The following is a 21457-nucleotide window of genomic DNA, read 5'->3' as shown; positions in this document are numbered from 1 at the left end:
CTGTTGTTCCCAAACCTCAGCATCTAATAAGTGAACAGACTGCACCAGGATGAATGGGCTTCAGTCTCAACCTTCCATAAGAACCCTTAGCACCGAGGCTCGATGGGGAGCGCTGTCGTCTTCAGGCAAAACTTCTTAGAATTCATCCCAACTGATTACTACATCCAGGTAAGAAGACTTATTGGATGAGAAGTGTGTGCTGGGGATATTCTTCCAGTTCTTGCTAACAGATGTGGAATGGTTACTGCTAAAGACTCATAACCTTGGCAGCTCTGCAAGAACTCAAGCAGATTCTCAGCCTGTGCAAATGTGGGGGAAAGAGATTCTCATCCATATGAGATTTTCCATGGATTCATAATCTGAGACTGCTTGCTCAAACAAATGATCTGTTTGATGCCACTTGGGGGTAGCAGTTTTAATCACATGAGAAAATGGTGGCTGACAGTGAAATCTGAACCAGGACTACAGAGCTCCCTGCATCCCCCACGCCTTCCCCCTACATCTGGATAGAGGCATTTGTTGTAAAAACTTACCTTACCCACTTGGTCCAGAACCAGGTCCTAATTCTGTCCAAAGTGATGGGTCCACCCCAGACGTTCTTCAGCTGCCTGTGGGTCCCTAGGTAGGATGTGGTTAGTGGGGAGACATACATGGGGTACCCCAGGGGCTGATCACAGGAGGAGTTAATCAAGTTCCGCAGGACCTGCTTATTGTTCTGGATACTGCCGCGCTCCGGATTGCGGTTGCGAAGAAATATGAGCTCCTGCTGCTGCCCGGCCCAAAGTCCTCGGACACATTCTTTGTTAACCTGCAGGTCAGAGAGGGAGTAGGAAGAAAGGCAGAAGGCCTGTGTTTTCCAGTCTGTTGGTTTCTTTCTTTTTCTTTTTTTTGAGAGGGAGTTTCGCTCTTGTTGCCCAGGCTGGAGTGCAATGGTGCAATCTCAGCTCACTGCAACCTCCGCCTCCCGGATTCAAGCAATTCTCCTGCCTCAGCCTCCTGAGTAGCTGGGATTACAGGCATGTGCCAACACACCTGGCTAATTTTGTATTTTTTAGTAGAGACGGGGTTTCTCCGTGTTGGTCAGTCTGGTCTCAAACTCCTGACCTCAGGTGATCCACACGCCTCGGCCAATCTATTGGTTTTTAACTGCAATGAGAGAGCAGGACTCTGGGACTGATATAAAACTTTGGTGTAAAGCTGTTTTCACAGTTAAGCCAGAAGAGCCATCCTGCAAGACGGATATGATGCCATCTTTATGGGGAAACTGAGAGAGAATGCAGAGAAAGTAGTTTTTGTTTTCACTTAGTGATTTGAAGCTATATGAAAAGAGAAGCCATTGGGAATAAGGCCTTTGGATCCAGGAACGGGTTATGAGAGAAAGGTGTGGGTTCTAGAGAATTAAAAAGTCTTTACAAATAAGCTATATCCTGACTCTCACCTACATGTGTGTCTACTGGGTCTTTTGGCAAAGTCTGTGCCTGTGTGCTGGCTCTGTGAGGTGGAGGGTGATCCTGCCAGGGGAACGCAGCACCCAGCCCAGTGCCATCCACTGCCCCACTTGCCGGCCAGCACTCCTTCCAGAACATTCCTCTGAACAGAGGATGCTGGCACAGGGACTCCTCTGTCAGTGCCCCCCTGCCCACCACCACTCTATTTCTTCTCAAATAGAGAGACGCAAGCCAACGGGGGACCCAGAAAGCGTGGCCACCATACCTTGATCACCTTGAAGCTCAGGAAGCTTCTGTGGAGCATGATAACCTTGTACTCGTCGGCGCCCTCGTCCACCACATGCCGCAGGGTAAGCAGCTCTTCCTTGTTGGACAGCACTGCACCCCGCCAGGCCGGGTCGCCCTCGTGGCAGATGACCACCTTCTTCTCGAAGGACTGGATGGCCTCGTAGAGGAATGCTGGGTCTTCATACTCATCAGGGCAAGTGAACTGGTCCTGGTGGGAAGAAGTGTGGGTGTGGGCTGGGCAAGGACCAGAGGAACTCACCCCTAGGAAGCATGCAGATGGCAACTGGCCGGTGACCTCCAAAGCTAAGCCCTTTCCTCATCTTCCTCTCTCCTCTTCTTTTTCCAAATCCTGAGCTCAGCACAGAGGACACCTCTTTATCTCATTGCCCTAACCAATGGAATGTGCCTAGAAAAGAGCTTCATGGCTTAGGTTCCTCTGACTTTTAGATATAGTTTTAGATATAGGTTGGGCACTTTTGCTAAGTTATTGTCTCTGCACAATACCCGTCTTTCTTCTAGTGGAATGTCACCACCTCCTAGCTGCTCTTGAGGGCAAATAACCATTGGCTAAAGTCAAGAATATCCGGACGGCTTCAGTGCTTAGTTACCTAAGTAATAAACCCACTTACAGTGCTGTGCAGAGAAGGGAGACCATATTTTTCAAAGGCCATTTTTTCCCCGATAGTTTCAGGCTGATCCTTTTTCTTTTTTTTTCTCCAAGAGACAAGGTCTTGCTCTGTCACCCAGGCTGGAGTGTGGTGGCGCAATCATAGCTCACTGCAGCCTCAAACTCCTGGGCTCAAGCAATCCTCCCACCTTAACCTCCCCAGTAGCTGAGTGATACTTTAAAAAAAAAAAAAAATAGGTTTGGCGAGGCGCGGTGGCTCATGTCTATAATCCCAGCACTTTGGGAGGCTAAGGCGGGCAGATCACTTAAGGTCGGGAGTTTGAGATCAGCCTGACCAACATGGAGAAACCCCATCTATACTACAAATACAAAATTAGCTGGGCATGGTGGCATATGCCCGTAATCCCAGCTACTTGGGAGGCTGAGGCAGGAGAATCACTTGAACCCGGGAGGTGGAGGTTGTGGTGAGCTGAGATCGTGCCATTGTACCCCAGCCTGGGCAACAAGAGTGAAACTCCATCTCATAAATAAATAAATAAGTAAAATAAAATAAAATAAATAAATAAATAGGTTTTTACCTGGTGAAGTTTCAGGGACATCCTGATAGCTGGAGCTACAACTTTATGCAGTAGGTCCATGTCAGCAAATACCCACTCGTCACGTGCTGTTATTCTGAAGTCACCTTTGAAGAGGGCATGGAGACCATACAGGAAAGAATCCAGGCTGCAAAACAAAGTCCTAACTACTATTAATTCCAATGGAATGAATGTTCAGAATCCTGTCATTGTGAGCAAGGTCTGAGTCTCCCATTTGTCCAAGAATTATCTTAACATTTAGGCTGATATAGCAAGGAAAGGAAGATAACAGGACTCATTCCAGTGCACCAAGGGCCTACCCCTATAGCCCATGTTTGGGCCCTCATAAGTGCTAGTGTCATGGCGTGGGCGTTGTCTTCAGTCATTTTAGGAGCCACCAAAGTACTCGATCGCTAGGATTCCAGGTCAGAACTGGCCTCACGTGTCCACTCAAAGTTAGAGTGCTAAAACACAGGTTCATCTACCCCAATAATCCCCCAGAGACTATCAGCTCCCCAGAGATGATGATGCTAATTGTGGAATAATGCAGGAGTCTTTATTCTTCTTTGCATTTCTGTGTATCATTTTGGGGCTATGTCATTGGATTCAACCACAATATGGAGAGAGGAAATAAAACTAAAAGAAATGTCAAATGGATCATTTAGGTTCTCAGAGAACATGCATTTCCCAATCCCATCATTATTTTTAATGATAAGAGGAAGAGGCGGAAGAGTGAGACTTAAGAGGAAAGATTAAGCAACTTCAGCAAAGTCTCAGAATACAAAATCAATGTGCAAAAATCACAAGCATTCATATACACCAATAATAGAGAGCCAAATAATGAGTGAACTCCCATTCACAATTTCTATAAAGAGAATAAAATACCTAGGAATACAACTTACAAGAGATGTGATGTGAAGGACCTCTTCAAGGAGAACTACAAACCACTGCTTAAGGAAATAAGAGAGGACACAAACAAATGGAAAAACATTCCATGCTCATGGATAGGAGAATCAATATCATGAAAATGGCCATATTGCCCAAAGTAATTTATAGATTCAGTGCTATCCCCATCAAGCTACCATTGACTTTCTTCACAGAATTAGAAAAAAAAATTTTAATTTCATATGGAACCAGAAAAGAGCCCGTATAGCCAATACAATCCTAAGCAAAAAGAACAAAGCTGGAGGCATCATGCTACCTGACTTCAAACTATACTACAAGGCTACAGTAACCAAAAGAGCATGATACTGGTACCAAAACAGATACATAGACCAATGGAACAGAACAGAGGCCTCAGAAATAATGCCACACATTTACAACCATCTGATCTTTGACAAACCTGACAAAAACGAGCAATGGGGAAAGGATTCCCTATTTAATAAATGGTGCTGGGAAAACTGGCTAGCCATATGCAGAAAACTGAAACTGGACCCCTTCCTTACACCTTATACAAAAATTAACTCAAGATGGATTAAAGACTTAAATGTTAGACCTAAAACCATAAAAACCTTAGAAGAAAACCTAGGCAATACCATTCAGGACATAGGCATGGGCAAAGACTTCATGACTAAAACACCAAAAGCAATGGCAACAAAAGCCAAAATTGACAAATGGGATCTAGTTAAACTAAAGAGCTTCTGCACAGCAAAAGAAACTACCGTCAGAGTGAACAGGCAACCTATAGAATGGGAGAAAATTTCTGCAATCTATCTATCTGACAAAGGGCTAATATCCAGAATCTACAAGGAACTTAAACAAATTTACAAGAAAAAAACAAATAACCCCATCAAAAAGTGGGCAAAGGATATGAACAGACACTTCTCAAAAGAAGACATTTATGCAGCCAACAAACATATGAAAAAAAGCTCATCATCACTGGCCATCAGAGAAATGCAAATCAAAACCATAATTAGATACCATCTCACACCAGTTAGAATGGCAATCATTAAAAAGTCAGGAAACAATAGATGCTGGAGGGGATATGGAGAAATAGGGATGCTTTTACACTGTTGGTGGGAGTGTAAATTAGTTCAACCATTGTGGAAGACAGTGTGGCAATTCCTCAAGGATCTAGAACCAGAAATACCATTTGACCTAGCAATCCCATTACTGGTTATATACCCAAAGGACTATAAATCATTCTACTATAAAGACACATACAAATGTATGTTTACTGCAGCACTATTCACAATAGCAAAGACTTGGAACCAACCCAAATGCCCACCAATGATAGACTGGATAAAGAAAATGTGGCAAATATACACCATGGAATACTATGCAGCCATAAAAAAGGATGAGTTCATGTCCTTTGCAGGGACCTGGATGAAGCTGCAAACCACAATTTTCAACAAATTAACACAGGAACAGAAAACCAAACACTGTATGTTCTCATTCATAAGTGCGAGTTGAACAATGAGAACACATGGACACAGGGAGGGGAATATCACACACTGGGGCCTATTGGAGGGTGGGGGGCTAGAGGAGGGATAGCATTAAGAGAAATACTTAATATAGATGTCAGATTGATGGGTGCAGCAACCATGGCACGTGTATACCTGCACGTTCTGCACATGTATCCCAGAACTTAAAATATAATTAAAAAAAAAAAAGAATTCAATTCCATTGTCTTTCATATTTGGCCAACACTCAATTATATAAGAATTATAGCTCCACACACTTACATTTTTTTTAAAAAAGAGGGGTCTTTCAAGATTATCCGGGTGTTCAGTTTCCTAGGTTTTCCCTGCCTCGCTTCCATTTCCCACACGTCACTGAGTGTTGCCAGGATGGAGAACAGGGGTATCACCCAAGGGCAATCTCTCAGAGCCTGGGGCCTTTAAATTGTGCATGAACCTGGGGAGTAGGTTTGGGAAAGCAACTCATCTTGCATTCCTAGGAGAGGAGGAACAGTTTCTCCTTTTTTCCCTTTGTTTTCTTTCTATAAATATTCTCTATCGTGGCCGCCTCTTACAACCCTGGCCTCTCACATCCCCAAGAGGTAGTTATGAGGCAAGTACAAGAAGCAGCGTCCCTGGCAGGGCGGGCCTGGGACAGGATGAACAGGGCATGTGTGTGAAGGGAGTCTCTGGGGACCGCTGCTCCTAAGGATTTAATGAGTTGGCTCACTGAGCAAGGCTTCTGATCAACACAGCGCATTAGACCTGCACATCAGGGAAACAGTTCCACTGATTGCTATTTTAGCATTTCAACGTGAAGTGTACCACTATCGTTAATATCTAGGACTCCCTTGAGAAAGAGGCCGCCGAGGCTTCACGGCTTTAGAGCAGACTGTGGGAAACGGGAACAGCCAGGGGCTGGTCAGGTGGGGTTCGGGGTGCTGTGGCCTAGAGGAGCCTGGAATCTTCCAGAAAAGGATCCAAGAAGCTATCAAAAGCTTCCTGGGACCGTGAGCTTTAGCAACTGCCTAGGAGGCACCAAGAAGGCTGTTTTACAACAGCAGAGTCAGGCTGCAGGTAGGCTGATGCCGAGTGGAGGCTTCTAAACATGAATAATGACCGCTACCTGTGCTCAATAGAAAACACTTGGAAATGCTCCCAGCATCAGATAGGAGCTAAGTGCTAAAATGAGAGAGCTAACTCCGAAAAATGGGTGGGATTTATTCAGGAAAGGGTTCGGAGGGGCATAATACTTGCTCAGAATGGCCTTGCATACGCATAAGAGAAAAAGCTTTCTCCAGATGTAGAGATGGGGATAGTGGAAAAGGAAGATTAACACCCGGACACCCCAAGCAACATCCACAGACAAAAGAGAAGAGCCAGGAATCGCAGGCATCAGCCTAGTGTTTGCCCAGCTGTATGTGCCCGGCAGTCAACAAGTGCTCACTCACCAGCAGGAGAAAGGCAGCCTCCACAGGAGCCTCTCTAAGAGGCTTGAGTTCCATCGAAGGCCACCAACAATGGATATTTTCCCTGTCATTTCTATTTTCAGAGAAAATCAGACATTGTGGTGCTTCATGCTATTCCATTATTGAAATGATTCTCAATGTAGAAAACAAAGTCTGAGTTAGAATTCCACTAGATTGGGGATATTATCCACAGCATCTTAGAGATCAAGGCATCCTAAAAGGAAGGTGTTTCATTACCTGGCTTTTTACCCCCGAGAGAATGAAGAGGGGAAGGTGGTGAGCTGTGACAAGCCAAGCGGGGGTGGGGGGCAGCAGATGTCTGCGGGACACCTGCAGTGCATTTCTGTTTTGGAGCTTCACAGGGCTATGTCTTTTCAAAGCTCTATTGAGAAATGACAGGCTCCCACCCTCAGGCCAACAGCTGGAGCTGGGCTTTTGTTACTGGGAAATAGTGTTGCATCTGAGTCATTCAAGGTTGGCCTTCCTGGGGACTAAAACAGCCCCCACTCCCACGCCTGCGGAGGATGTCAGTGAAGCAGGTCATCTTATCATAGTCGGTCAGCTGGGAAGTCAGTGGCGTGGGATTACACAGGGGCAGAGAGCGCAGGCAGGGCCCTGAAAAAACCTGGCACATGTGTAATCATGTGTTAGGGGAGCATGTCCACACGTAGAAGACCAAAGACTATGGCAATGAGATAACCTGGCACCAGCTTCCATGGCACCATGGAAGTGCTAAATACTGTCATAAATAAAAACAGCATTAGAAAAATGTCACGCTTTCAGATGACGATGAGGAGCTAACACTTGAGGACATTTCCTTTTTAACTGGAAAAAGCTGGAGTATATTGCGTAGGCTGTAACACTGCGTTTCTCGGCACAGAATGAATCCATCACTTGCTGTCCTTCTTGTTCCTCACCCACTTCCTATGACATAGCTAGTGGCTATGCGTGTAGAGGGGAGGCTGGGGCCTCAGTGCAAAGCACAGTTGTTTACAACCTTCCTGGAAACGGCTGTTCTCTGGCTGGAGGCTGGGGCCATTTCCACAATGCCCAGGACAGCCCCCACCACAAAGAACCATACAGCTCAAAATGTCTGTAGTGCCGCTGCTGAGAAACCCTGCTTTTTCAGAAAGACAGAGTAGCAGTGGAGGAGAAGGGCTCCAAGTATTGGACAACGGGGTCCTTATCTTAAGTCTTAATGAACCTTGGGATGCAGAGAGAAACAACTCTAATGTGGGGATACTTTCTGCAGGACTCACGGGGGAATCTCCAGCACAATGACTGATTTGTTCATTTTAGTTAATTTCCAAACAGGCCTGTACATACTACGTTATTTACAGATTAGCATTGTGAAGCGCCTTCTGCTGCCGCGCACTGCCATAAAAGGAACGCTTGTAGAACATATGTAAACAATTAAATGTGATTTGGAGGCTGGGTGTCCCACGTTTACTGATTAGTAACAGAAAGACTCAGAGTGTGTGTACCTGTCTACCTTAGTCACTGTCCCAGGCTCAAATAGCATCTCCACCTCGGGTACTGCAGCAAGCTCTCTGCTCTCTTCATGTGTGCCTTATTCCTCTCTGAGGAACCCAGCAACCATACACTGGTTTCACAGTCAATCCCACGCTCCTGACCACACTCTCCTGCTGTAGTTCCCCAAACAAAAACAACGATCCAAAGGCAGGCACAGTGGCACATGCCTGTGGTTTCAGCGACGTGGAAGGCTGATGTGGGGAGTTCAAGGATGTAGTGCATTCTGATAGCACCTGTGAGTAGCCATTGTACTCCAGCTTGGCAACTAGGTGACTAGCACCATCTCTGGGCAACTAAAAGTGAAACAGAAGGAGACACCTTCCATTTGTATGGTGACTTGTGGGTTACTAAGCGCTTTCCATTCCATAGGCTCCTCTCATTCTCACGGATGCATGATGTAATTATTACAACCCTTTCATATGAGAAGAAACAGGCCAGAAAAAGTTGAGAAAGAGAGTAAGATGGGTGGGAGCAAATACTCAGTATTTGATGCCACACTGAAGAAGCACAGGAGAAAACCCACAGCTGCTTCCAGGCCACCTACCTTTCTAGCAAACATGGAGTTGCTTTTATAATATGTAACTGGAGTCATCTTCTTCTTTATTTTTTTGAGACGGAGTCTCTCTCTGTTGCCCAGGCTGGAGTGCTGTGGCGCAATCTCAATTCACTGCAACCTCCACCTCCCAGGTTCAAATGATTCTCACACCTCAGCCTCCCGAGTAGCTGGGATTACAGGCACCTGCCACCATGCCCGGCTAATTTTTTTTGTATTTTTAGTAGAGACGGGGTTTCACCATGTTGGCCAGGCTAGTCTCAAACTCCTGACCTCAAGAGATCCACCTGCCTCAGCCTCCCCGAGCGGCTGGGATTACAGGCACCTGCCACTATGCCCGGCTAATTTTTTTTGTATTTTTAGTAGAGACAGGGTTTCACCATGTTGGCCAGGCTAGTCTTGAATTCCTGACCTCAAGAGATCCACCCGCCTCAGCCTCCCAAAGTGCTGAGATTACAGGTGTGAGCCACCGTGCCCAGCCCTGAGTCATCTTCTTAAAGGCATTCTCAGCTGTGTGAGAGTGAACTAATCCCTTTAAAGGCTTCAGTTGAGTCACAATACTGAAAGCACTGTGAGTATAGTTCTTGAACTCACCCCCATCTCACCCTCCTAATTGGTGTGTATACTCTGCACAGACCCTGAATTGAGAGTGTATTAATACTGCTTTCATGAACTCTTTATCCAGGAAGTTACTCCATTGGCTCTAAAATCAAGACAACCTCTGGTTGGGATCCCAGCTCTCTCCTACCTGGTAAAGAACATTCAGAAAGAATACTCGGTAAAGAACACGTGAGGTCCCCCAAATAGCTCCAAGGTGCTTCACTTCCTCTAGAGTTCAGGTGCTGCACTGAAAGGCAGCATATGGGCCTACAGGGTTGGAGGGATGAGAGCCAGGAGCTCCAAACTGAAGCTTAAATCTTGGCTCTGATACTTGTCTCTTGCCCTCATTATCACCAATTTCTTTCTGTGTTCACTCATAAGATTAATTACTGCCAGGCATATTTAGAGGCTTGGTGAGGGTCTTGCTAGGAATTTCTTTCCATGGGGGACCCAGTGCACAAGTGGGGTCTGCAGACAATGGGTGCCTGGTGGTGAGGGGGTGGGACAATTCCAAATACACCCGTGTCCAGCGTTCACCTTGTCCTATAGGATCAAAGCCTGTGCCCTCAATGACACAGTGGATGTGTCCAAGTGAGCTGGGCACGGAGGGTGCACAGTGGCAGCAACTCCTATGAGAAAAGCACTGGGCTGGCAGGAAAGGGCAAGATGCCATCCCAGGGGTGAAGCATCCCTGAGCTCAGGCCACCCAGAGCATCAGAGCCATGACGCCCGTAGCAGGTGCCGTCAGCAGCTCTCAGCATCACAACCCAGCACAGTCCACAAGGAAGCGTGCAGAGGTGAGAAGGTGGATGCCCTGGAGCAGCTGGGCCACCCCAGGGAAGTGTCCATGCAGAGCTGGGGGGAGTGCGGTGCGTTCCTGCAGAGCAGATGGAGATTAACTGCTGGGAGATGTTGTGGACAGCGGGACAGTGTGGCCCGTAGGAGCGAGGACTCTGGAGTCTGGGCATGACTCTATGGTGAGACTCGCACAAATCACTTCTCTGTGCTTCAGAAATCCCAGCTGCAAAATCGAGCCAATAATACCTATCTCATCGTGTCTCATGCCTTCAGAGAAGATGAAATGCATTAACTCTCCTAACTTGCATTAGCACTCTGCCCAGTACCTAGTGGGCACCGCTGTAAGTGTTCACTGATACTGTTATTGTTATTTTCACCCCTGAACTAGTAAATTTCAGCAATCAATATCCAGGCCACCTTGGCTTCAGATATAAACTAAGCACATTTGAATTGCAGAATCTCATTTAATCACTGGAAATAAATTATGTTGGCTAAAGGATTTCAGTGATATTGGTGATATTGCTTCAAATAAATCATAAGTGTGAAATAATAACAAAAGAGAAATAACTAAAATGCAAAATTTAATTACAAATGTATTTTTAAAGTATGTTTGACCTCATGATGTTTTAACAGCAATAGTTCCTGCTCGGAGGCTCCACATTAAGTGGATCAACACTATTGTCTGGTGCAAAATTCTTCATAAGCCAGGCCTGATGACCAGGGTTGGGCTGGCTGTAGAAGAATCAATCACTCGGCAGCTTGTTCGAAATCACAGATTTCCAAATCCAAGATCTAGAGAGTCCATGTCACTGGTTTGCGATGGAGCTTGGGGTCTGTATTCTGATCAAGCTCCCTCGTTGATTCTGAGGTTTGGACTCACGGGACCAGAGAACCTGGGGTCTCCTAAAGATGGCAAGACATTTCAGAGAAGCAGGGAGCTGGAACCTGGAGGAGAGCCCATACGCCAGGCCTAGGTGGGGGGGACCTTGCCACACTGCATTAGAATTTAAGGTCCCAGAAACTTCTGCTCCTTTGTAGGCTATCATTTTTTTCCCCTATGCTTTAAACTTAGATATTTTTCTCATGTTCCAAGATTGTGATTTTAGCTTGACAACATGATTTTAATCTCCTATGTCAGATATTGCATCCTGTTTATTTTATTTATCAGATTCGGATTTCTGAGTTTCCTTAGTCTGGCAAGTGGACCTTAATTTCCTTTACAAGATGTCCCACTGTGACATGACAGCTGGCCCCAGTGTGGGGCCTCATCTCCAGCGGAAGCTCAGGAGGAGAAGTTGAGATGATGCCCTGGATTTCTGAAGAGAATATTTCTTCAACACGCTGTGGGTGGGAGGAGTGGGTAGATGGTAGATGGAGTGACCTCAGACCACAACAGTGACCTCCTGCCACAAGGCAGCATGCCAGGGCTTGGCAGAGCACACTTCGGTCTGGCTTGTTTCCCTATCACTTTTCAAGATCAAATTTGCCTTAAATTTTCTATCCTCTTGGAAGCTTACTCTACTCCGAGTCAGTAAATTTTCTTTTACAAACAAACCTGTTGCTTCTGTAAAATGCAGCCATCTTTTCCTAACCTCGAAGGATGGAGCATCCGCTAGAATCCGCCTCATCACCTTTCATGTATTGGAAGACAGTAATCAAACCATCTCATACTCTGTGGTCAGTGAAACTATTTTGACTTCCTACTAAAACATCCCCTTATATCTAGATGGCTTTCTTCAGTGGGAGACACAGTTTTCCAAGAAGGTATGTCTCAAACCTTAAATCTAAAACATATAAGTGTCTTCTTGTCACATCCATATGAACCCATTCCATCTCCATAACATATCAACATTTTATTTAAAGACAATTTATATAAAGGTAGTCTGTTGCTCACTTGCATTTGGCATCTCATTTAAGATGAATTTCAATTTACTCATCCTCCCTAATTTTGCATGCATATATTTTTCTTTCTTGAGGACTATCCATCAAATCTATGTCAGTTTTGTAAAGTCAAGACATTTCCCCCAACAAATTGGTCAAGTGAAGTGTATCTTTAAGACCTACGTGGAGAGTCAGTGTTCACCATCACCTGATGTGCTTTAGCACTAACTATGTAACAATGACTTGTTGGGTCTCCTACAGTACACCTAAGGACATACTCCCCATTTTAAAGTTATACAACCATGGAGCACATATGCAAACACACAACTATGAGCCATTCTTACTTTGCACATGAATATAATCATACTAAAAGATTAGCAAATTGAATCCATCATTGTATAAAAACAATAATATATCATGACCAAGTAGAGCTTATTTCGGAATTGTAAGGGTGTTTCAACATGAGGAAATCTACTAATGTAATACAACATTAATATATTAAAGAAGAATAATAATATCATCTGAATTATGCCCCCCAATTCTATACAAATTCAACATCCTTTCTTGATAAAGCTTTAGCAAGCTAGGAAAAGAAGGAAACTCCCTGCCTTCATAACAGTGGTTTCATAGAAACCTAAACCAAACCCCATTTTAAAAATTAATTTTAATTTTAAGTTCCGTGGTACATGTGCAGGATGTGCACATGTTCGGGAGAAAAGAATGCTACACAGAGAGGCCAAGAAGAATCTGAGCAGACCGGCCTTGCTGGGTTTAGGTAATGCCCTTTTTGTCCAATCACATTTCTGCACAGCTGTCCAAGCTTTAATCATGGACAACCAATGACGCTGCATAAAAGGCCCAAAGGACACAGTTCCGGGAGCTTCTAGAGAGCTGAACATGTGCAGGTAGATAGGAAGGCGAAGAAGAATTCATCCACCTGCCTGGAGAGTGGCACACCCCAACTTCACAGGGATGGAAGCTCCTGTGCTCAAGACCCTTCCAGATCTGGCCCTATGTATCTCTTCATCTGGCTGTTTATTTGTATCCTTTAAAATATCCTTCATAATAAACTAGTAAACGTGTTTCCCTGGATTCTGTGAACTCCTCTAGCAAATTAATTGACCCCAAAGAGGGAATCGTGGGACCCCTCACGTAGAAGCCAGTTGGTCAGAAGTTCGGGTGGCCCAGACTTGTGGGCCTCAACCTTCAACCTGTGGGTTCTGACACCATCTCTGGTTACTGTCAGAAGTGAACTGGAGGACACCCAGCTAGTGTGCAGAGCTGCTTGCTTGCAGGAAGAAATCCCACATATATTGGGGCCACAGAAGTCTTCTGTGTTGATGATTGTTGTTGTTTTTGTGTGAGAAGAGAGGAAAAACATGGTTTGAGAGTCTTTCCCTAAACAGTATCTATAAAAATTATGTGTAAAATTTGAGCTCTGTAGACTATTTTTTTCAAGTCAAACTATTTATGGCACCCTAGCAGATTAAATAGAAATCCCAGCTGTTGGTTGAAGAGCGGTGGGGCCCTGCCAGGCTCCAACCTCCCCTCCCGCTGTATCCTCCACCCCGATTCCCAGGCATATCCAACCAGGTCAGAACTGCATGACTTCAGACCATGGGCTTAGGGTGGGATGTAAAAGAAGTTGTCTTTTGTAAGTGAAAAAACTGAAAGGAAAGCGTCTTGGAGGATCTTTCTATGTGGTGGAACTTCTCGGTGAAGTGAACCAGTCCCAAATAATCAAGTGTTTCCCTAGAATACTGAGAGGATTCTCCCCAGAGTTACCTCATCACCATGTCTGCAGCAAGTAGAGTTGACATCGAGTATAAGAAACTATCTGAAACAAAGGAAATCCCATCAAAACAAAGTTTAAAAAAGCAGCTGGTAAGCATGGCGTTTAATTAAAGAAAAAGAAATAAAGCAGACCAAACGAGAAACACCTGGATCAGGAATAGCTGAACAAGTTACACAAAGAACAAGACCAAAAAAGCCTTTGAAAATGCCTTAGATATGAACTGAAATAATATTTGCAACTTGAAGTTTATAAAACATTTCAAATTGATCCAACAAAAGAGCTTAGTTTAATCATCTTCCCAGGTGCTACTAATATCTCAAGAGTCATTTTGTGATTTCAAGTGCAAGATCCTATGAAGCCCTTCTCAAACACTGTTCTCTGCTTATGGTTTAATAAGGAGCCCGATCTTAGGGGCCACATCATAATGTTTTACGAAGCCCACAGAGGAGTCGTCTGCTAGACCTGCAGCAATCATCAAGCTTGGTCCCAGATGGCCACAAAGAGAATGCCCTGAGTCCAGTGTGAGACTGAGTCAGGTAAGAGGACAGGGAGAGATTGGAGGCCAGCTAGCTCCTCCCCAGGAGATTGGCCTAAAATAGGCATTAACATGAGACTTTAAGGGTCAGAGTTTTGGCATTTCTCACCTGTAAAAACGATCATGAAATTCTGAGACGTGGGAGTTGAAAGACTAGTTGATATCACAAATCCTAACTACCCTCAGTTCTTACTTGTCCCTGTTGGTGACTCCAGGCTACCGCCTCCAGAGGAAAATGGAAAGCGCTGCCAGCCACACACTTTACCCTTTATCAATTCACAACTCTTACTTGATGATACCTCCCAACAACTTGCCACCAGTGTAGACTCACAGCTGCCGCTTTCAAGAAGGACATTCGGAAACACAGTCAACAAGGCTCCCTGGGCTTGGTTACCTGACAACCCAGAACTGTGAAGGTTGCTAAACAAATAGACAGGTGGGTTTTGCCCTTAACAAGCTTATAATCCCACCTAACGTTACAAAACTCACTCAAGTCAGTATCAAAAGAACCCCTTTTGTAGAGCACCATCAATAATATAATATAGACACAATGAAGCAAGTCCAAGTAGAAACAATCCCAGAGGGGCAGAGGCTAAGTAGAGGCACCCTTTCTTCTCTAAGCTCCCTAGGTTTGTGTTCTCAACCTTGGCTGCCCACTGACATCACCTGGGAGCTTTTGAAACTTGGGATGTGTGGTCCCACCCACAGAGGTGCTGATGGAATTGATTAAATATCCTGGGAATCAGGATATTTAAAAGCCTGAAGGAGGTTTTAATGTGCACGTGGGGTTGAGAACCACTCATCAAGGTGATTCCACTTTGTGGGCAGACAGAGTTCAGCACCACAGCCCATGGTGCTAAAAAAGGGGACATCTGTGCAATGGCCACTGATTTGGGTGATTTGAAGCTGACTGATGAAATTTTAAGAGCAGTTTGGCACGAGTACTCTTTCTTTGGTGGACAACACCACCTGAGTGACACAGGGTGCCAAAGAGCCAGCAGAGTTTGATTTTGTTTTTGTTCTTTAAAAAGACAGATGTGAGCTATTTGCCCACTGAGGGGAGAGACCCAGTAGAGAAAGCATTTGAAAAACAGAAGGGGCATCCAATTCATCAAAGCCCCAAGGAGACGGGGTGAAGGAGGGTCTGGACTAGCGCTCAGATGTGAGGATTTTCTTTTATGAAGACAATTAGGGGAAAGGGAACTAACACTGAGCAGCAACTCTGTTAGGAACTGGGCTCGGCACTTCATAGGCATGATTTCATTGAATCTTCCCAGCAAATCTGCAAGGACCTCTGTAACATAGAAGGTCCTATACCCAGAATCCCTTGGTCTTGACTATTCCATGTGAATGATATTTCCAAATTGAATACCCCAAAAGAGCAGTGATCAATAAAATGTTCTTGTAGGCCCAACACAATTTATCATGAAAAGAACTATCTGAAAGTAGTATAATAAGTCCAGCTTCAAAATAAAGAAAATGATTGACAAAACCTGTCAAAGATGTAAAAATGGGTGCCTGTACCTAAGAGATTCCAACTTCTCCCCCACAGGTACCTGATGGCCATATTGTGAGCTGCCGTTCCCAGAGCTCTCCTCCCCAGGGTGCACAGAGCGAAGGACAGAGTCACCAAGGGAGAGTCCTCGTCACTGTCCAGGGTCTTTGAAGGCTGAAAGAGCAAGAAGTTAACTCAGCTTTCACACAGGTTCCAATATGTACCAACACACATGCATAAATGTAGAGTGACATTGGCTTTGTAAGTCAGCCACGTGGTCATCCAGTCCCCTCTAAGATGACCTCACAGACAGGGAATGCTTGGCTTCCTGAAGTAGTTTCTCCTGTGGTTGGACATGGAAAAAAAAAAGTGGAAAAGTTATTTTAGGAGAGAAAAGGGCCTACAACATGCGCTGATGATCTGCTTTTCTGGGATTTGAAATATGGCACTTCAGGTCATAAAGATGGGCAGTGATTACAGTCAAATGGGTGCCCACCTTAACACTCTCCAATGCAAAGGAGAGGCATGGTCTAGCAGGGAGAGAAAAAGAACTTGGATCCAATGTGAAGGAGAGTCTCTGTTCTCCCTAAAACAAGGAGCCCTGTGGGTTGACTGCTAGACTGTAAGTCCACAATCAACAACCAAATTAAAGGCATCTTTTAGCTCAGGCATGGTGGCTCATAACTGTAATCCCAGCAGTTTGGGAAGCCAAGGTGTGAGGATCACTTGAGCCCAGGAGTTCAAGACCATCCTGGGCAACATAGCGAAACCCCATCTCCATAAAATTTTTTTTAAAAATTAGCCAGGCGGCCAGGCGCAGTGGCTCACGCCTATAATCTGAACACTTTGGGAGGCCGAGGCAGACAGATCACCTGAGGTCAGGAGTTTGAGACCAGCCTGGCCAACATGGCAAAACTCTGTCTCTACTAAAAATACAAAAATTAGCCGGGCATGGTGGTGTGCACCTCCAGCTACCCAGGAGGCTGAGGCAGGAGAGTCGCTGGAAGCCGGGGGGCAGAGGCTGCAGTGAGCTGAGATTGCGTCACTGCACTCTAGCCTGAGCGACAGAACAAGACTGTCTCAAAAAATAAATAAATAAATAAAAATAATAAATTAGCCAGGCATAGTGGCATGTGCTTCTAGTCCCAGCTACTAGGGAGCTTAGGACAGGAGGATCACTTGATCCCAGGAGTTTGAGGCTGCAATAAGCTATGATCATTCTGCCGCACTCCAGCCTAGGGAGAGTGAGACTCTGTCTCTTAAAAAAAATTTTCCAAAGTCAGCTTTAAAAAAAAAAAAAAGGGAGGGAGAATGGGGAGATGCAGAGGAAATTTAAAGTCAAAATATCTTTTGCAAGGAAAATAAAATAATTCTATGAACTGTCTGAGGAATGGACACAGCCATCATGGAGCTATAGCTGACAATATCAATCAATTCTTTCAATATCTCAACTGCTTAAAGAGGCCTGGCATGAGTTAAGATTATTATCACACCTTCTTCATGGTTGGTCTGGAGAAAGCAGGTTCTGCCACCTGCTTCTTCTCCCACCTGTTTTTAATCACCCATAAGAAACTCACAGACCTTGGCTAGTGTCGTGGTTTGGTTTACTCTCTCTAGCATATGCCACAGACTGCATCAGCTGCTGAGGAAGTTGTTTCTAACTTGTACCCACATTTTCCAACATCAACCCGTGGACTCAGCTTTTCAAATCCTAAGAAGCAAAGTAAACCTGCTCCCTTCACTTGCTCCCTCCCTCTTCTCCTCGTCCCCTGCCCCTTTCTCCTCTTTTTGTAGACTGTCGTAATTCTTGATTATATTTCTAAGAGGTAGGATTCACTTCCAGAAGTGTTCTCGGCACATAAGCAATAACAGCACAGACACACAAAATAATGATGACAGAAGTTAAGTTGGACTATCTGATTGCTAAATAGAATTTTCATGTCCATGATTCAATATGTTCGGTAAATCCCCCTGATTTCAGCACAGATAGACTTGGTAGGGAAATCCCAAAATGTAATTTTAAACAAAGAAGCTTCAAATGCTTAAAAGTTATAATAGAGGCTTAAAACTTTGCTAACCCTGAGCACTGCATAAAGGGATCTATATCTTTAAGTGTCCTTCACTGGAGACCTGGTATATTGATTCTCCTATTTAATTTTGCTTACCTTCAATAAACATCTATCCAAATAGTGCTTTTTTTTCTATCCTCTATGTTAAAAGTCTACCATAGAATATAAGAAAGAGATGGACATGACAATGTTCTTTATTAAACCTACATTCCATGCCTCAGCCCCCACCTCCCTGACCTACCTCTTGTCTTTTCTGTGCACAGTGTTGAATCCATTCTAGATAAACATTGCAGAAGCTAGCTCGTGTGATGCCCTGGAGACACGGGACGTAGTCATCATCAACGTTAATGTTGAACATTGCAAGGTCACGCTCAATGTAATGCCACTTGGCAAAGGGCTGCAGGGACTTCAGAAGTGATTCATTTTTGATCCAGGAGAGGAGTTTGGGAGACGTTACCATATAGTATATTATACTCTGCAGAGAAAAAGCAAGATTTTGAGCCCTCACAGCTATTCTAAAGCCAGAAAGATTTTATTTATTAATTTAATCTTAGAAAGTAAATCAACCTCAGGAAAGTAAGAGACATGAAATCCCTACATGTAGTATCATTTGTATTTTCTGCTGGGTGTAATGCACAGAACTCATTTGAGACATTTCTAAAATGTCCACTCTTAAGGGTTATCTTAGGGAAGAGGAAAGTGAGAAGAATGTAATGCTAACAGACTGTAATGGAACAGAATTTCTATGATGAGGAAGAATGACAGCCCCATCCTTTCTGAGAAAAGCACACAAAAGCACCCTTTGCTGGGGTTGCTGTAGGCTTCGGTGGGTCCTAGGCTAGGTTGATTCAGCTGAAAGAGATTGGGGTACACCTGCCTCCAGAGACCTAGCCAATGAGTATTTAATGAACTAAAATAACAGGGTTTTCAGTTTGTTTGTTTTTTGAGACAGCAGTGTCTCTCTCTGACGCCCAGGCTGAAGTGCAGTGGCACAGTCATGGCTCACTGAAGCCTTGAACTCCTGGGCTCAAGCGATCCTCATGCCTCAGCCTCTAGAGTAACTAGAGCTACAGGTGCAAGCCACCATGTCCAGCTAATATTTTAGTTTTGTTTTTTGTACAGACAGGAACTTGTTACCCAGTCTGGTCTTGAACTCCTGGGCTCAAGCATCCTCCTGCCTCAGCCTCCCAAAGTGCGAGGATTACAGGGGTGATCCACTGTGCCCAGCCAAAACAACACAGTTCTTATGGAAAGTATTGACGATGTGAAATTGTTGTAACCTTCAAACACTTAATCCTGAGTGCCCAGACAGTGGACATCTGTGATACGTTCACAAGTAACCGATGTTTCCTTCTTAATCAGACACTGTACTTACGACTCCCACTTGGGGAAAATGCCTCCCTTGGGCCTGATTATTATGAGTAACAGCTTTGTGGAAAGCCATTTTGTAGTTTTTGAATAAACTCCTCCATCAAAAAGGCTAGCACCTGGCCTCAAGAAATAGAAATGGGACAGAGGAAATGAAAATCCAAGCCTGATAGGCTTGGATCAGGGTGTGTGGCTGCAGAGTCCCTGCCAGCGTGCACCGCAGTTCCATTATAACAGAAAAATGCAGGTGGTGCTCCGGGCTATTGAGGCTGAGGGGCAACCCTGGAATAAGGCTGCACATCTCATGGTGAAATCATGAGGGGCTGGAGGGCTCACAGTGTTTGATGCAAGGAGGCAGGGATGTGTGCTTCTGTTAGAAACAGACGCTTAATTGATGCTCTTCTCTGTTTATAAAAACATATTCTTTTTAAATGAGAAAGCAGAAAACGAATGTTGGGTGGACGGAAACAAAGTCTTCAGTGACTGATGCTTGTAAGTGGAGTGGGCTGAGAAACCCTTTTCTAGGGGAGCCCCCACCCTCCCTCTCTGGCTCTTCCCTCCCTCTGGCTGTGAAATAAAACCCAGAGCTCAAGGCCTCAGTTTACTTGGGTATCTGGTTTCAAGGTTTTTTTTTTTAGGACTTTAGCAGGTAAAGAGACAGTCTCTGATTTCCACTAAACAACTGCAAACGCATGACTTAGGCTCTCTGCTGTGAGGACTAAGGACAGCCTGGACTTTGGGGAGGTTCGTCTGCGGTTCATGGCTTATGCTCTTCCTTCTTTTGGGCACATCTTCTATTACACTCCACAGTCTACCTGTCCCAAAAATGAGGAAGTGGAAAAATGAAATCTGCAGACAATAACTAGAATTCAGTAGTGTGCGTGTTCTCCTATCCTCTGTAGCACCCCATGATAACCATCCCGGCCTCAGGAAAGCCCTTCAATATAAGGAGGAAGGAAGAGAGGGAGTGATGGAGGAAGAGGTCAAGGAAGCTGAAGGCAGAGGCGGGAAAGAAAGACACGCTAATGATACCCACGTTGTATGGCTGTTCTGAGGTTTAGAATGAGACAATGTATATGAGGAACTTAGCACATGGCCTGGCCCGTTGATATGTGTATATGTGGAAAAACAGTCATGTCTTTGACATCTGTGACTTACCTACCCAGCAAGCAGGATGAGCGTGGGACTCAGAGGGGAGGCAGGCAGTGGCAGCAGTAGCAGCAGCCCAGGAGAGGTTGAGGCAGAGGGGCGAGGGAACGGGGATGGCATTAGGGGACAGGAGAACCGTTGTGTCTGTGGTGGTCACCAGAGTGCACATCTGATATTCACAAATAGAAACTTTGAATCTGGAGGGTTTTCTCTTGTCTCCTTGCTGGCTGCATCATTTAAAGACAGTTTAAGTCGTCGGCCCAAAGTTGCAAGCAAAAGAGAGTAAGGATGCCCATGTCCACGAGCACCGCTTCTCAGCTGAGCATTACAAAGGGAAGAAAGAAATTTGGTCTCTCTAAACATCTAGCTCTAGTGAACATCTGGTCTAGTTTTTCCCCAACATGGCCTAATCACATACCAGATAGGAATAACAAACAAAGACGGAAAGACAAAAGTTTACGTTTTCATTCATTGCTAGGGAGGAATTAAAACAACCCCACAACCGATGAAGTCAGAATAGTCGATGAAGACTTTGAATCCCAGAGGTTAACACTTCCTCCTCTCCGTCTGGTAAAACCCTGCAGTGCTGACTGCAGAACAGAACCCAGCTTGATGCTCAGTTTTCTAAATCACGGCACTGACACTTCTCACTGGGAGAAAACAGAACCACCCCAAATGCTTACAAGTCATATCCTATCTCCATTTAATTTAGGCAGAACTTCTATCACGGAGACATAGTCAATGAACACTGTAAAATCCTTCAGAATCTGTCAGGATGAAGCGGATACAACACTAAGTAAAACTGATAAATCGGGGCAGTGACAATGAATTGATGGGGTAAAACCTAGACTGTGCTGAAAGCAGGACCCCTCCT

At 44.8% G+C, this 21457-nt stretch overlaps 1 protein-coding gene across 2 annotated transcripts in view; it reads right to left on the bottom strand.

Moving 5' to 3' along the window:
• The window catches only part of PCNX2 (pecanex 2), a 307465-nt gene that overhangs the window by 22367 nt on the left and 263641 nt on the right, over positions 1-21457 (bottom strand). For both annotated transcript variants that reach the window (XM_003267270.4, XM_030812668.1), the window contains exons 27-31: positions 18308-18541; positions 16059-16171; positions 2943-3087; positions 1714-1944; positions 534-808 (exon numbers count right to left, since the gene is read on the bottom strand). In XM_003267270.4, coding sequence (XP_003267318.2) covers positions 534-808; positions 1714-1944; positions 2943-3087; positions 16059-16171; positions 18308-18541 — 998 coding nt within the window. The remainder of the gene's footprint in view (positions 1-533; positions 809-1713; positions 1945-2942; positions 3088-16058; positions 16172-18307; positions 18542-21457) is intronic.

Source organism: Nomascus leucogenys, chromosome 5, assembly GCF_006542625.1.
Source record: "Nomascus leucogenys isolate Asia chromosome 5, Asia_NLE_v1, whole genome shotgun sequence".
In the NCBI taxonomy this organism is placed as follows: Eukaryota; Metazoa; Chordata; class Mammalia; order Primates; family Hylobatidae; genus Nomascus; species Nomascus leucogenys.
Note: the sequence above shows the minus strand (reverse complement) of the source record. Positions and strands in the feature narration are given on the sequence as shown.